General features: G+C 35.0%; 1 protein-coding gene across 8 annotated transcripts in view; it reads left to right on the forward strand.

Annotated features, from left to right (window-relative positions):
* CDH12 (cadherin 12) overlaps positions 1–15,743 on the forward strand; it is a 619,586-nt gene extending 603,843 nt beyond the window's left edge. For 7 of the 8 annotated variants that reach the window (XM_064705457.1, XM_064705456.1, XM_064705459.1 and 4 more), the window contains 4 exons: positions 6,146–6,267; positions 6,875–6,992; positions 11,294–11,545; positions 15,057–15,743. In XM_064705457.1, coding sequence (XP_064561527.1) covers positions 6,146–6,267; positions 6,875–6,992; positions 11,294–11,545; positions 15,057–15,553 — 989 coding nt within the window. In that variant the 3' untranslated portion in view covers positions 15,554–15,743. The remainder of the gene's footprint in view (positions 1–6,145; positions 6,268–6,874; positions 6,993–11,293; positions 11,546–15,056) is intronic. The other variant, XM_064705464.1, reaches the window with a different exon arrangement.
* The last annotated feature ends 1,064 nt before the right edge of the window (positions 15,744–16,807 follow it).

Genomic DNA, 16,807 nt, shown 5'->3' on the forward strand with positions numbered 1-16,807 from the left:
TATCCCTAACCCCTTCTTTTCTTTTCCTGTGTGATTTGTGGTGGGATAATTTCATTTCTTGTCTTTGTGACTTCTGCATAGTCTTATTTTTTATAAGACCCTTCTTCCACTATATTACGTGCCTGCAACTTTCTTCATTGCCATCTATGTGTGTAGCATTTCTCATTCATTTTTTTTTGTCAAACTGTCATGGGTGTATCTCACACTTTGAATACAAATCTTTTGGTCACTTAGCAGTTGTGCAAAGGCCACAGAATTCTTTCTGTTGACATCAACAGGCTGTAGAAGAGGGGCATGCTGTATATCTTATTCATTCTTGTTGTTTATGTGTCAGAAAAGGCAAATTTTTGTAGAAAATATTATGTTTTCCTCAATGTATTGTTTGGCTGAGTCTTCAAAAGTTAATACGTACTACTGACAGGAAGAGGGAGATTTTGGAAGCAGAGATGATAAATATTATTTCAGATAAAAAAAAACAACTCTGAAGTCTCAGTTGTAGTTATCTCAAAAAGAATGATGGGCTCACTCCTGGGAACCTGAAAATATTAAGAGAACACTGGTCAAATGAACGATTGAATTTTATCCCTAGATTGGAAAAGACACCAACAGAGAAGCCTAAGCTGTCAGAAGTGGTTGAGTCCATGGAGATACATGTGCAGGTGTATACTCACAGAAAAAACAGCAGAACTGTAATTTGTTTCCAGAGAAACTGAAAGGCAGGCAGATGCAGAAAGAAGGTCTCATCATGGTCTAAGTGTCACTAAAGCTTAACTATCTAGGCTTAGTAGTGGGCAAAGGACGTTTGAGATTTATAAATTTTTTTCCTGCAGCAAGGAAAACAGTTTTAGTAAACATAATTTAAATCTGTTTATTATTCCCAATAGTAACTAAAGATGTTTAAAACCCTGAAATTTATTTTTTCATGGACATGTATATATAACAGTATGACATTTAGGCAGAGCTGTAGCAAATAGTATATATTTTGTTATCCCAAGTTTTATCAATTGCTATACTAAGAATCTGCAGCTAAAACATATCTGTGCTTTATTGCAGTATATCCCGAAATATTTATATATTGACCATTATCTATAATGGTAACAATTAGAAGATCTCTACTATACTAGTAACTGGCAAAATTTGGGAGGATTTGGGCTATAGAAACTGTCAAAACATGTGCAATTGTCTGACTAAAAGCGTAGAAAAAAGGGTGGAGGATTGAGGGATGACACACTACACAAAAGTAAAATATAATGGTTAGAGAGAAAAAAGATGAAAAAGATTGAGGGAAAATTGCTATATTTGAAGAAATATTGATATAAAAAATTATTGTCCAGTGCTGACATACAAACTAAAATTGTCATCCCTTATCACAAGAAAAAACACACTGAGAAGTGCCTTGACACATACATGACTATTTTAAAAAGTGGCCCAGCATTGAAATTAGCTGCATAAACTTCCTTCAGAGAAAAACAGACAGTATTGTTATTGAAGTATTTTCCTGGTGACTTTATCTCTCTATAAGAACATATATATATATATATATATATTATATGCCTTTATAAAATAAGAATAAATAAATAGACTCATAACTAGTAACAGATTAAGTTATTTTAAAAATGTAATTGCTAAAATTTTGTTTTCTCATTGTGAGAGAATAGCAACAACAACACCTCCCACAATTTTTAGGCACATCCTAATGGTCATTCTTTAAACTAACTTTTCTCCAATTGTCCCTAAATGGAGATGTTTTTAATTAGGAGATGGATGATTGTTCTGCAGACATGCTGAGAAGGCAGCTGAATGTAGAACATCCCTAACCCATTCATAGATATAAAGTTTAGGTTTTGTATGGGACAAAATGCTTGAGCAGGTGGAGGATGTTTCAGACTCACATTTTTTTCCCCCATTTCACTTCCCAATTCCTCTGTACTTTTTTTCATTACATGACTATATTTCATTTTAGCTTGTTGTTTTGTTTCTTAATAATTCGAATAAATCAATACCCTAGTAGTCTGCATGGTTGCCATTTCTGAACATTTTTTGATGCCACAGAACCTATCCAAACTAATAAATTAAACATGACTGTCATTCATTTCAAGGACAAAGGCCAGCTGGCATGAAGTAGCTTATTTCTATGCCTTCTTACCTTCCAGAGGCCCCACATGTAAAGTGATCCTTTAAGAGTAGTCCCTGCCCTTGCTAATTCCCAGCACATGCATGTGAATTTTCCACAAGATCACTGGTTGCTGCTGGCCAAAACTGTACCAAGAGCTGCCATAAGAGCATAGTGGCATAAAAAAAATGCGGTCCAGTGTTCAAAATTCCTCCATATGCTGCCTAATTACCTAGTATAGAAGTGGGGTTTTTTTTCCATTTTACAAAAGAGGAGATAGATAAAATGTGTAAGAACTTACTTCCGCTTTCCTGTCCTCAAGGCATAATTTAAGGGTAAAAATGAAGTCATAATCCTTCCTGTCCAAACCATCTTTCTAACTCAGCTATGCCTAGATCCAGATTTTTAGAATGTTAAAGAAATCTCACCTTAAATCACAAGATGGAGTTGATATTCTCCTGCGTACCATAACTGGGATTAAAGAATCTGAACTTCTCTATAGTCAGTATCAATTTTCTCAGATACCTTGGATTTTCACAAGTTCATTATTCAAAGAATGTTACATGTTTTCTACTGCTGTAATGGCTTTGAACCATTAAGATGCTGACAAATTATGGTAATGAAGCAAAAAAAGGAAGCAGGATGGTAATTGTTTTACAGACAGAAAAAACAAGGGAAAATGAAGTCAACTAATTAATTAAGTTGATAAAAGAAATTAATGAAGCTAATTAATTTTCCTATATCTTACAAGCAGAATTGAAACATGAAATCAGTTTCTTAATTTCTAGGTTCATGCTTTACCCAGTTTCTCTTCTCATCTGTGTAATCTGGGTTTAAAAGGCATAAGCAGATGTTTTTAGTGACTCACTCACTGATACCAGTATGTACATCACAATTGTGTTCACAGGGTTCGTGAAGACTTGAATTTGAGCAAAACATCAACCAAAAAGCACAGAAAATGGGAGTCAAGTCTGCAAAGTAGTATTTTAAATGCAATTCTTCATGCTTGCTCACATCAAGTATTACAGGTCTTTGGTATTGCATATGAATTCAAAGCTGTACACAATCTTCTTGCAGTCTTCATTTATATATACAAGTAGTTAAAGTGATGACAGTGCAAACCAGAGAAAAAATCATATAAACAGAATGAAAACTCAAAATAGGTTAATCTTAGGCTCTGGTAATTCTGTTTACTCTCATATCTGCCTTTTCCACACCATTTGTGAAAGGTAAAATTCTAGTTTACTGGAATACTTAGAAGAATTTGGCCTCCAATATATCTTTCAAATAATGAGAGAGAATAAATCAGATACTATCAGTGAGAAATAAATGTAAAAAGTATATTCATATTCACGTATATTTCCAGAGCATGCTATCCTGTTGTGATTTTGAGGGGGGAAAAATGTCAAATCCTTTTGTTAATTTTAAAAATATAGGTCACATACTACCTAAATGGTTGCAAAAAGCAGAAAAAAGTAATTTATACAAGCTACTTTACAAAAATATGACCTAAAAAACTTTCTAAATAAACTGATATATCTAACAGAAATTATCAAAATCATCTGATATTTTCACGTACATGATGCATAAATTTTAAATACGTTCAAAAGTTTTATTGGAAAGGCACAGTGAACATATTTCTAAAAGGCAATGGACATCTATGCCTGTATTTTCGTGGCAATGTATTGATCTCTAATCTGTTTGATGAATATGTCCTGAATCCCCATTTCTCAGTGTTGTACCTTAAAATGAACACAGACACACAAAAACATCTAAAGCAAAGCCTGAGTTACTCCATGTGGGTTGCTGTGTCCTTTTCAGTGAACACTGCTAGGAGGGAAGTTTCAGGTCAGATTGTTTCTCCCAGTAGCTGTGTGAATTTAACCTGTTCAGATGTTTTCTGATCTCTCCATAGAGGTCTTGCCCTCTACTGAATAAAATAACTTCTTAAGTTTTTTATTAATTTCCCATTATACAAAGGAACCAGTTCAACTGTGAGCAAGTGATCTAGATTTCTTCCAGCTCTTCAGGCACCTAAAGAATGAGTGCCCAATTCCTAGTTGCTAGACCAAACTCTGTCTTTGATTGTACTGCACAATTCCCTCCTCCACAGAGACATTCTGCATGTAGGGATGATGCTGAATTGAAAATGAACAAGAATTCAAATAGAGGTCATTATATATTTTCTCTATTAAATATTAAATATTTCTCTATTAAATTCAGAGATAAGCACTACAAATGTGTGATCTGGATAGTGCATTTTTGTCACCTTCTAGGTCGCAAGATATGTTTATAGATTGATCAGTTTATCTACTTCTTGTAAATAGGTAAAAAAAGTTCATCTTGCAGCTAGTCCTGTGTAACTAGGAAATAATTGGGGAATACCTTTGGTTTTAACAGAGGCCCCCTGAAACTACTACTGCATTTAGTAGTTCCTAAGAATAAGGAAGAAAGCATGCAATTTTTTTTTTTTTTTACAGTGACAACGTGAAGAGACTTTTCCCTTTGCTATGTTAGTTATAAACAGATGAAATGCCAAGGATTATACCAGCTGCAAAGCAAGTGCCCAATGCAAATAATTTGAAAGGTCCATTGAGGGCCATAAAGACGATCTGAGGGTTGGACCATGTCTCCTGTGAAGACAGGCTGAGACAATTGAGCTTTTACAGCCTGGAGAAGAGGACAGTCTGGGGTGACCTAATTGTGTCCTTCCAGTATCCAAAGGGAACCTACAAGAAAGCTGGAGTTTTGACAGCAACATGTAGTGACAGGACTAGGGGGAATGGCTTCAAATTGAAAGAGAGTAGATTTGGATTGGATACGAGGTAGAAATATTCTACAGTGAGGGTGTTCAGCCACTGGCACAGGTTGCTCAGAGGAGTTGTGGGTGCCCCATCCCTGGAAGCATTCAAGACCAAGTTGGAAGGGATTTTGAGCAATCTGGTCTAGTGGAAGGTGTCTCTGCCTGTGGCAGGGGGCTTGGAACTAGATGATCTTTAAAGTTCCTTCCCACCCAAGCCATTCTATGATTCTATGAATTATTCCTGAAGACTCAAGACAGCTCCTCTTGTACTAGAACATGATCTCATGTTGTCAGTCCTACAACACTCTCATTTATAGCATAGATTTTTTTCCATAGTTAACTGTTTCTGCCACTCATCTTAAGTGGAAAAGGATAAAATAATCATACTTTTGACTCACCAGCTATACTGTTTTTCACCTATTTGCTATTTTGCAGGAGGTCTCAACATAAAGTAAAAGAGAACATGATGTGCTTTGTATTGTACTAGGGTCTCTGTTTTGTCAGACATTGCACTTGCAAGTAAACTTGTTTATAAAATGCATTGAGTGACTAATGAAAATTATCTATAGAGGAAGGACAGTGGAAAGAAATGTGGTGTATTCTGTTGTTTAACATTTCTTTTGCATAAAAGTATTTGCTGCCTGCAAATGCTTTTGCAGTTAAAGAAATACCTTTCATGACATAGTCAAATATTTGAATGGTAGCTGTGAGTGTTCCACTGCTAAATTTAACACTAATTCTCTCTGGCTTGCAGCAAGATTTTGTTTTTCCATATCTTTCTCTCTGTCTTTTAAATTGGTATGCTCTGCTTTCCTCCTTAATATCTTGAAGACTTGAACAATGGCTAGGAAAAAAATATTGATTTTCTGCATTTAGCTGAGGAAAACAGAATTCAGTTTTAATCATTGGAAGTGTTTTCCACAGACTTAATGAAAAGTGATCTGAGAAAAGTTTGCATCCTTAATAACAGGTACAACTTCACTTTTTTTTTCCATTTATGCTCTAAACATAATCACCCTGACTGATTCCTTAACCCATGAAGAGTAATGGATCAAAGACTGATACAAATTGATAAGAAGTTTGGTTCTGTTTTCTTCTTAGTTCAAATCAGAAATAAATGGAAGTCAAAGGCTTTTGGGAGCCACAATATTGAGATCACAAGTTTATGACAGTTTATGAGACTGGTGATGGCAACAAACGTAATGTTTTTCTTCTAAAATTATTTATAGGTAACCCACTATTAACCAGCAAAGTCAATGTTATAATAAATGTTTTGGATGTCAACGAGTTCCCTCCTGAAATTTCAGTTCCATATGAGACATCTGTATGTGAAAATGCCAAGCCAGGACAGGTATTTCAAATTTGTGATGCTTACCCTTTTGCTTTTTCTTTCCTTATTATTTATAGCAGTAGAAATTTCTGAGTTTAAAAATTACATCATGGGCAAAATCCTTCTACAAACAAAATGTCTGTGTTGGAAATACATATTGGAATTCTGTTTGTTGACTTTTATGGTCAATTCGCAGTCTATTTTTTTTAATTTCTCCAATTATATGGGCCTGAGCCATCCTTTATTGTGCATTTAATAACTATGAGAGGAGAAAGAATCCCTTTTCTAAAGGGTTGTAACTGTGACAGGAGTAGTAGCAGATGAAGTGAAGCATAACCATTCAACTGAAAGCCATCACTAACATTTTAATATAAACAATCAATATTAAATGCTATTAATATACAGTAAATCTTTCTGATTTTTATCAGATATGTCAAAGTAAGACCTTCTGAGTTCTCTGGTAATTATAGAATTCAGACTTCTTGCCTCCATTGGGCAGTGTTTTAAAGGAATGACAGTAATCCAACGAGATCTCACTTTCAACACTTTTGTTTGATTTTCACTTTGCACTTCTACAAAACTGCTTATTTTGGAAGAGTGAACTGATTCAGAATTAATCTGATTTCAGGTGATACAGATCATCACTGCAGCAGATAAAGATTTGTCACCAGCTGGGCAAAGGTTTTCCTTCAAACTGTCATCTGAGGCTTCCAACAAACCAAACTTCACAGTCCATGACTACAGAAGTAAGTTGGTTACCCATAACTCTCTTTCAGAGCAGCAGACTGTATTTACAATGACAAATATGTTTGCTTTCAATTACAGTTGTGTCTGCAGACCTAACATTTTTCTTTGACGTTTCTAATTGCTAAACTCTCTGGGATTTATATTAATATAAATTCAGGTCTTGCACCTTTTCTTATTTTTAGGGGCAGGAATTGTCAGAACACCAAAGGCTGAGATTTCCCTACAGGCCTTCAAAAACACTGCTACCTGTTTTATTTTCTTCCTTTTATCATTCAGTATCTCAGGAAGAATCCATATGCCAATGAAGGTATACCTTTAAACAAGGCACTATTGCTGTCTTGTTTAAATACTATGATTTTGCTAACCATTTTCAAAGTACCCAGATATTGTGCTTTCTTGAGGATATGTAATCCTGCAGAAGAGTGAGTTCTAAATATCTACAGAGCTGCTGAGGTACAACATCCTTAATAACTTGTAAATTTGTACAACTGACATCCCTGATTTTTCTTCCAATTTTTGTCATAACTGAATATCCTTTCTTCTACTTTTTAACTTGAACTCTTCTGTTAGATGGCAAAGAAAAAAACAATACACAAAAAATCTTTTTTTTTTTTTCTACTGTAAGGATCTTCAAGGATGTAGTCTTGTGAACAGGCACAGCTAAACCAAAACTGTAGTAAATTTTCATCATTAACTATTTATTCAAATAAGAAAAAAAGAAGTATTTAAGCTATTAGATGATCTTTAAATTTAAATTACCCTTCAAAGAAAGAACATCTAAAGCCATTCAACAAAGTTCAAAAACATTCGATTGTGCAGGTTATAAATATCACTATCTAAAAAAGTACATAATTCTTAATTTTTTAATTGCTGTTTTCAATTTAAATTTGAGGTTACATAGTTCATAAGGTAAAGGTTCCTTTCTTGTGAATTAAGTGACCCAAGCCCTTAAAAATGCTAGAAATTAATAATAGAACAATTGAAATAAAATTATGAAAGCCTTTATTTCAACCTTTAAAAAAATGTATTTAAATTATGTATATGGTCTACATAACTTTTGAAGCCATGCACTATTGACATTGTTATGTAAAAGAAAACTAAAGCCAACTACATAAAGTAACCACTATTAATCATTAAGAAACTTCAGGAAGAAATAAATTTGAAAAAACAAAATGTGCCTCGTTTCTCTTTATGTATAGCTCTGCTATGAGGCTGATACAATGAAAATGGTTTATTCCCAAACTAAATAGTGACTTTTATCTTTGTCACAGGTAGTTAAAAAGACTGAACTGATGAGCCAAGAACTTCACTTAAGGATTCTTAAATAGAGAATATAGTGAAACCATTCATAATATTGTAGACATGAATAATAGTATCTTATAAAACCAAAACTATGTAGATCTAACACATTTCATCAAATGGCATTCAAACAGTTTTCTTGAGACAGAGAGCTCAATGAATATGAAGGATGACTTTACAACAGATCCATGTTCCCTTACTTCTGTTCTTGGAAGATTAGGGCATTACTTTGTTTTGGAACATATTTTAAGGCCCATATGGGAAGAATCTTCACAATTATATAGTCTTAGAACATAAATACTATGTATTTCTAAATACCTTTAATTTATTTTTTTAATAAATATTTCTTTAAAGTAAAAGCTTTAACTTATTTTTTTTCATCTCCTTTTCTTAAAATATCCTTCAACAAGGATTATGGGGTTTTTTTTTGTTTATTAAAATAATAATTACGAACTTCTGCTTTAAAAAGAAGTCTCAGGTAATTTTAACAGATTTAATTCATTAAAATAATTTTTAAACTTAGTAAGTCTATATGATAATTAGAGCTTTTGCAAAAAGCATGTGAGGTTGGTGAGGAAATTGTTCAAATATTATTAGATAATTAAATTTCCCTGTTTAAACCAGTAATGTTGACACTGAAATGATTTGGATCTCAGTAATCTGTTAATGAAGTTTCATTACTGTATAAAAACAAATGCAATATTCTGATAAAAAGTGGAAACCACCAAGATATAAAATTTTAAAAGCATTTCTTAACACTTAGAAACAAAAAGAAAAATAAAAAAGAAGTATGCAATTTGTTTGAATGTAAGGAACAAAAAAAACCCATAAAAACCTTTTTTCATTATTGATGATTTGCAAAGATATTAGGAAAAAATCTGTCCAAACAAAAACCCTGTCTTGCAATTTCATCTGCCTTTTGTTTGTCAAAAAAGGTGGAGAAAGGTCTGTTCTGTGCACCATTTAGAGGTGTAGTAACACAACCTTATTTTCACTGGAGAAACCTTTTAAAGACAAGTACCATTTTCTTTTAGGTTAGAAATTATGTTAGTAACAAGCAGGTACTTTGTGAAAGCAATTTTTTTCTATTTTTTTGAGGACACAGTGTTGTTCACTGTAGTACAATTAATGCTTTTACAAGTAAAGGTAGCATTTAAAATGTTTAAATATATCAAGAAGCCCTAATCCCTGCGCTATTCTATACAACTGAAAATCATGGGTGGTCTGATACTTCAGCAGGTGTAACTTCAGCAGGTATTCTCGTGCTGCACCCAAGAGAAGCCAGGCCCCAAACTTCAGAATATAACTTAATGAGTTCTGGAGTGAGACAGAAGCTCAAGGTTGCCTTTCAGCAGCCCTGAGATCAATCCACTGTGTTAATTGTTAATAGAAGTGATGCCCTGGCAGAGCTGAAGTTCTTCCAAAGGGAGTGCAGATCTCCCTCTTCCTGCTTTACTGGCCTCCCTCTGGTCTCTGGAGGAAAGCGTCCATGTGGAGTACACTCCATTGCTCATGTGAGAGACAGAATTTCCTTTTCTCACACATAGCCTATAAATTAATTTATTGCCAACAGATTGAAGAACCAGAAGCTATCTCAGCTTCTCTAGACTCTCCTGTGTAGAGTTCAAACACCTACCTGTGTTCATGTTTTCAAAAGAACTATGAACAATTGAAAGGGGTCACAAAAGAGCAACAAAAACTGTTCAAAACCAAGGAGATAAGAGGTTTATCTGATTGATTCTTCTCAAAGGAGGATGGAAAGTCATTTAGTTGCATTGTAAGCTTTTAAAGTGATCTTCAGTGTTTCAATTAGAAGAAAAAATAAAAGAATATAAATAATTCTAATAATAGAAATATGGAAAAATAATAGAAATAAGATTTAACTGAATGTCTTCAAATTAGTTCCTTAACTTTTTATATAGTGCAAGTGATTATAGAGAGAAATAAAAAGCTGAAGATGGAAGCTGGTTTGATTCAAACTATTCTGAGATATTTTTTCCTTTTCAAAACTAAGTGTAACTGAACTTGACCTGTCCATGTTTGAGTTTGATGAAAAGGAGGTGTCTGAAGTATTCTTTTGATCTATGCACCTTCTCAATGGCATCTAATCATAACATATCTAATTTTGGACATTTAGGGTTCTGTCTAATTGTCCTTAATCAGAACTCCATACCAGTATTTGAGTGTGAAATTCAGCACCCTTAATCCTTCTACCTTGTATCAAACCTTTGAGGCATGAAAACCATCATGTGACATCTTGTAAAAAATATAATTAAAAATATATGCGAGATGGAAAAATGGTAATTGCAGCAGTTTACTTTCATTTAGCTCTATCATCTCATTAATTCCCTGCCAAATTAATTTTAGTTTTGTTTTTAATGTAATTATTTTCATCTTTACATCAATTGCTTGCTACTTTGATTCAGAAAAGCATCAATAACTGACTGTGAAGCAACAACAAAATCTAGAAGTGGATTAATTGATGGAAACTGTACTGAATTTTTAGTACTCAGTTAATTTCTCTAGTTATTTTTAATGGGGAAGGAAGGCTAAAATGATTGCATATTGTCCAGGTGTATTTTTTTGTATTTTTAAGGAAATTAAGTTTTTAACTCAGATATGATTCTAAATTCATACCAAATCAAAATCCTTTGGACCACAGGCTTAGAATATAAGGAGATCAGGTGAAAAAACTGAAAAGTCTTCAGAAGCACGCTTTTAATGTTTTGTTTGTTGTTTTTTTTTAATATTTTTGTCTTCTTTGAAATTTCAGCTGTAAAAAGGTTTACAAGAAAAGGAAAATTGTTTCAGGCTCTGAAAAAAATAACTGTACCAGTCAGAATACAATGCCTTCTCTAATGGCAAAGCAAGACATTTATGTAATGCATGTAATTCACCAAGGTTCATATATGAAATACCAGCCTATTACTGAAGGTGATATATCTAAAATATGGAGTGAAATACACAACAAAAATCTGCTAATGACTGTCATGTTTTACAGACAACACAGCTGGGATTGAAACCAGGAGAAATGGCTACAGCAGAAGGCAGCAAGAGCTGTACTTTCTTCCAATAGTAATTGAAGACAGCAGTTACCCTGTCCAGAGCAGCACAAACACTCTGACCATCCGTGTTTGCAGATGTGATTCTGATGGCACCATCCAGTCCTGCAATGTGGAAGCAATCTTCTTACCAGTCGGCCTCAGCACAGGAGCTTTGATTGCAATCTTGCTGTGTATTGTTATACTTCTAGGTTAGTTCTCATGAAACCCTGCAAAGTGCTTTACTGTGATTATTCACTAGCTTCCCCTAGTTTTTAACAAAAGCCATAGAAAATGTGCAGCACTTTATTTCTAGAAGAATACCCCAAAACACTGCTCATGACCATGAATCTGCTAATCCATGCAATATCACTTATTACATTAGTTTTCAGAGGAACCCAAATAATATTTTTTTCTATGAAATTATTTTCAATATCTTTATTAAAATATCCATTTTTTAGATTATTACTGAGGTAGAGAAGTCCTACTGACAGTAACAGCAGTAAGAACATAGTAAGAGCTTTTATTTAATTCTTCATGCTCATTTAAGCAAAAGAAGAATGAAGAAGTGGAAGAGGAGAAAGTAATTGTAACAGACTGTTACTGGCCACATGTATTTAAAGCTTCACAGGAAGCTTTTTGATTTTAGGCAGGCATTGATTTCATAAGATGGCGTTATTATTTGTTCTAACTTATATTTATGTACTCTTATTAACAGCCTATCCAAAGTGCATCTTACTTGGAATATAGCCTGAAGCAACTGCCAATGAAATAAAATCAACCTTAAAGCTTATACAGGCACCATGTGGGCTTCAGAAATCAGACTGAGTCTTACAGATGTTGGCCTATGCCTTGTTTTGATACTAATGGCTTCCAAGGTCACGTGATAATCTAATGTATACCCCAAAATAGATCCTGACACAGAATATATAACATGTGAATACCTCATTGCATTTGGATGATGTAGGTACCACTTAAGTAAATTACTAAAGACTCGGGATTGCATAAATAGCTTCTGAGTAATAGTGGGTATAAGTCAGGATTTCTGCTCTGTGTCAAAAAGTAATGTTGTGAGAAAAGATATTATTTTAAATCAGAACAAGAATGGCAAATGGTCACTCTTCCCATGGAGCAGCAATTAAGTTCACAAATATACTCATTCTGAAGAATTTAAAACAAAACCAAAGACTAAGTAAACCAAATAACTTGTGTCAGTATTTTGAAGCAAGAAGAATGATGTCTCCTTTGACACAATTCCAGTTAGAGCAGGATGAATACCCCACAACATCTCTGTGCAACATATTCTACTGCTTGACATCCTGGTGATAAAGAAACCTTTTATTTCTAACATTTTAATGGACTTTTCCACATTTCATTTTGTGCCCATTGCCTCTTCTCCTGTGACAGGACACCCCTCAGAAAAACCTGTCTCAGTTTACTTTCATCCATCAGGTATTTATGCACATTGGTAAGATCCTTCTGTGCCTTCTCCAAAAGGAGCAGACCTGGCTCTCTTAGCTTCTGCTTGTGTGGCAGGTGGTCCCATCCCTTAATCACCTTTGTGGGCCTACATTGGCCTCACTTCAGGGAGTCCATGTCCATCTTTTAGTGAGGAGCCCAGAACTGGGCCTGGAACTCCAAACTTGCATAAGCAGAGGTGAGCAGAGGGCAATAACTATCTCACTAGACCTGCTAGCAGTGTTTCTCCTAATGCAGTCCCAAATGCTGTTGATCTGCTTTGATACAAGGGCACGTTGATGGCTCATGGTGAGCTTGTTGTCCGCCAGGATCGCAAGGCCTCATCCATCAAGCAGCTTTCTGGTCAGTTGGCCAACAGCATCTTCAGTAGGCAGTCACTCCTCTCTGTGTGGGGGACTTGGAATTTCTTTTTGTTGAACATCATCGAGTTTCTTTTGGCCCGCTCCCTCAGCCTGATGAGATCCCTTTGAACAGTGGCAAAACAACTCTTTTTTATTGCCTGAAAATTTGCTGAGGGTGCACTCAATCCCACCATCCAGGATATTTATGAAAGTATTAAGCAAAAGTAGTCCCAGAACCAAATCCTGTGGTACTTTTTTAGAGACTGGCCTCAATCTGGTCTTTGAAATATTGTTCACAACCTTTACAGTCTGGCAGTTCGGCAGCTTTGCAATCCACCTCACCATCTGCTTGGATAGTCCTCACTTTCAGGTTTTCTGAGAAGATTGCTATGAAAGACAATATCAAAAGCTTTGCTAGAGTTAGGATAAAATTATTGCACTTTTCTCCCTTCATCAACCAGTCACCTTATTGTAGAAGGCTATCAAGTGAGTTAAGCACAATTTCATCTTCATAAATCCATCCCTGTTACTCTTATGCCCCTTCTTAGTTTCCAGAATTATTTTCTCCATAATTTTCCTAAAAATCAAGGTGAGACTGGCTGCTCTAGTTCCCTAACTCATTCTACTTGCCCTACTTGAAGATAGGAGTGACACTTGCTCCAGTTGTCAGAAACCTTTCCCAGTCACCATGACCTTTCAGAAATTATCACAAATAACCTCACAATGATAGCAGCCACCTTCCTCATCATTCATATCTGTATCTCACCATATCCCATGCTCTTGTGTTTCCAGTTTGTTCAAGTATTTTCTAACCTGATCCTCTTCCACCAAGGATTAGGTCATCTTTCTTCCTTCTGGTCTCAGAGACATGAAATTACTGAAGGAGAACTTTACAAAAAAAAAAGACAGTCAAAGAAGTTGCTGGCTATGTTGGCCTTTTCCATGTAATTTGGCAACAGCTCCCCTCCCCCATTCAGCAATGGGCCCACCTTTACCTTTCTACCCTTTCTTTCTGTCTTACTTGTACTAGCCCTTCTTGCTGCCCTTCGTGTCCCTCCGGAGACAGCACCATGTGGGCTTTGTCTTTCCTTACTGCATTCCTGCGTGTTCAGGCTGTCACTGCATGTTCCTCCTGGCTCACCTGTCGCTGTTTTCAACTCTTAGATGCCTCTTTTTTATCACTGAGTTTAAATAAGAGCTTCTTATTCATCATTGCAGGCTTTCTGCTGCCTTTTCTTGATTTCCTGCTCCTCAGGTTGGATCATTATTAAGTTTGGAGGACATGATACTTGAAAATCAACCAGCTCTCCTAGAACCCTCTTCTTCCCAGAACCTTATAACAAGTAATTTTTTGAAGCAGATCTCTGAAGAGGCTGAAGTATACTGCATAAAAATATACAGTAGGATTTTTTTTTCTGTATTCCAAAAATTCAAAATTTGAAATTATTCAAAATTTTTATTATTCAAAATTCCAATTTCTTTTTTCTGTAATACTCTTTGGGTTGAGGTTTTGGTTTAGTTTTTTATTCTTGTCTTCAAAGTGGAAATTTAGGGTTCTTTTCTCTATTTTTCTATGCAAGATATTTTTTGTAAATATTTTTAAATGTCTCTCTGAACTAAAAACCTGAAGTTCTTTTCAATTCAATTAGTTTGTAGAGCAGGCCAGCAGGAAAATTATTTGATACTTCCTCCAGCAGTACAGCAATCACTTAAGAAAGTTAGATTCATATGTCAAAGAACATATAATTTTTTCATTGGCTACAGCACTGCTAAGCACTGCTCTTTTCTAAGGACAAAAGTCCCTTTGATTGCTTGTGGCTTTCAAAGAAAGATATAATGATGTGTCGTCAGAGTACCAAATTATTTCTCTGCATGTCTTAACTTCAGTTGTCTCTCATTACAGTTATTGTAGTACTGTATGTAGCACTACGGAGGCAGAAGAAGAAAGACACCCTGATGACCTCTAAAGAAGACATCAGAGATAATGTTATCCATTATGATGATGAAGGAGGTGGAGAAGAGGACACCCAGGCTTTTGACATAGGTGCCCTGAGGAATCCCAAAGTGATTGAAGATAATAAAATACGCAGGGACATAAAACCAGACACCTTGCGTTTTACGCGCCACAGACCACCAGCAGAAGATAACACAGACATAAGAGATTTCATTAATCAAAGGCTGCAGGAAAATGATGTAGATCCATCTGCACCCCCTTATGACTCCTTGGCAACGTATGCTTATGAAGGAAATGGATCTGTTGCAGAGTCTCTCAGCTCTATAGACTCCCTCACAACAGAGGCAGATCAGGATTATGACTATCTGAGTGATTGGGGACCTCGCTTTAAGATCTTGGCAGATATGTTTGGAGAAGAAAGTTATAACCCTGACAAAGTCACTTAAGTACAACTACAACAGTGAAACAAAATGAAAAGCAAACCAACAACAAATTTAAAAGATAAACCTAAGCTTTATATAAGACACAATTACTTTGATTATAAAAGACAGCGATTGTTTCCAGCAAGTTACTACATTTATCATACCGTCAGCTTTGGTTTGATTTGAGAAAGAATGATAAATCCTGTAACATACACAGGTTTTTGTTGTTGTTATTTTGTTACTCTGGAATTACACTGAGACAAGCTCAGGCCTACAAGGTGCAGTTTACTGACCTGACTTAGAAAGAAGGTAGCTTTCTGGCATCATGGTGGAAGAGTGGTAGCTTTTTCGTAATTCCACTAAAGTGCCTATTGAAACTTTTATCATTTAAGTGGTAAGCTGTCTGCTGTGATGGTGTTACAAAACTGAATGGTAAATCAAACATGAACTTTAAGACAAGAAGCAATAGCAACATGCTGACTTCTTTTAGAAAAAAATGGAGATCACTTCCTGGAGTATCTAATGACTAGAACTGTGCGGGAGGAGGGGGGTGTGTACATTGTGTTTGGGGGTTATGTTTGTTGTCTTTTTTTAAAGAAAACAATATGTCAAGACATCATATTTCCTCTCCCAAAGTTTCACTGAGAATTTGAATTTAAAATGCTATTGCTCACTTTGAAGATGTAAAGCCCAAATTAAAAAGGAAAATATCTTAACATACATCGGTGAATATTTAAAATGTTCATACAAATACTACATTTTTCCAAAATAATAAAAAGATGAAAGCAGCTATTCCTTGATGTGAAGGAAATTTCCCTTGTCTCTCCTGCTTCTTTTGAAATGAGACTATTATTAGAACATAAAAATGGAGAGGGTTTAAAAGATTATTACTGTATTTTCAGTAAAAAGACACCTCTTCCATTATAAGTATCTCTAAAGAAATACATGTAAATAATTCCACACCACTCTTCTTTGCATTTAGATTGTTACTCTGTAGTCACCATAAGCATATATGTTATAAATATAGTTATTTTTCCATTGATGATCTGCTACAGTTCAGCATATTTCCATATTTCACTGCCACACCCACAGGAAACATTTGAGAAAAACTTTTGAGGTTGGACATTTTCTTAATTTTGTTCTTGACAAAATTTAAACAGAAGCAGAATAAATATATAAACCAGCACTTTTGTTTACTCTTTATGTACATACGCATGCCTAAATGTATCTGTGCAGATGGCAGAAGTTCAGATATCCACAAGGCATTACGTCCTGGAA

The sequence above is a fragment of the Zonotrichia leucophrys genome, chromosome 2 (assembly GCF_028769735.1).
Source record: "Zonotrichia leucophrys gambelii isolate GWCS_2022_RI chromosome 2, RI_Zleu_2.0, whole genome shotgun sequence".
Classification (NCBI taxonomy): domain Eukaryota; kingdom Metazoa; phylum Chordata; class Aves; order Passeriformes; family Passerellidae; genus Zonotrichia; species Zonotrichia leucophrys.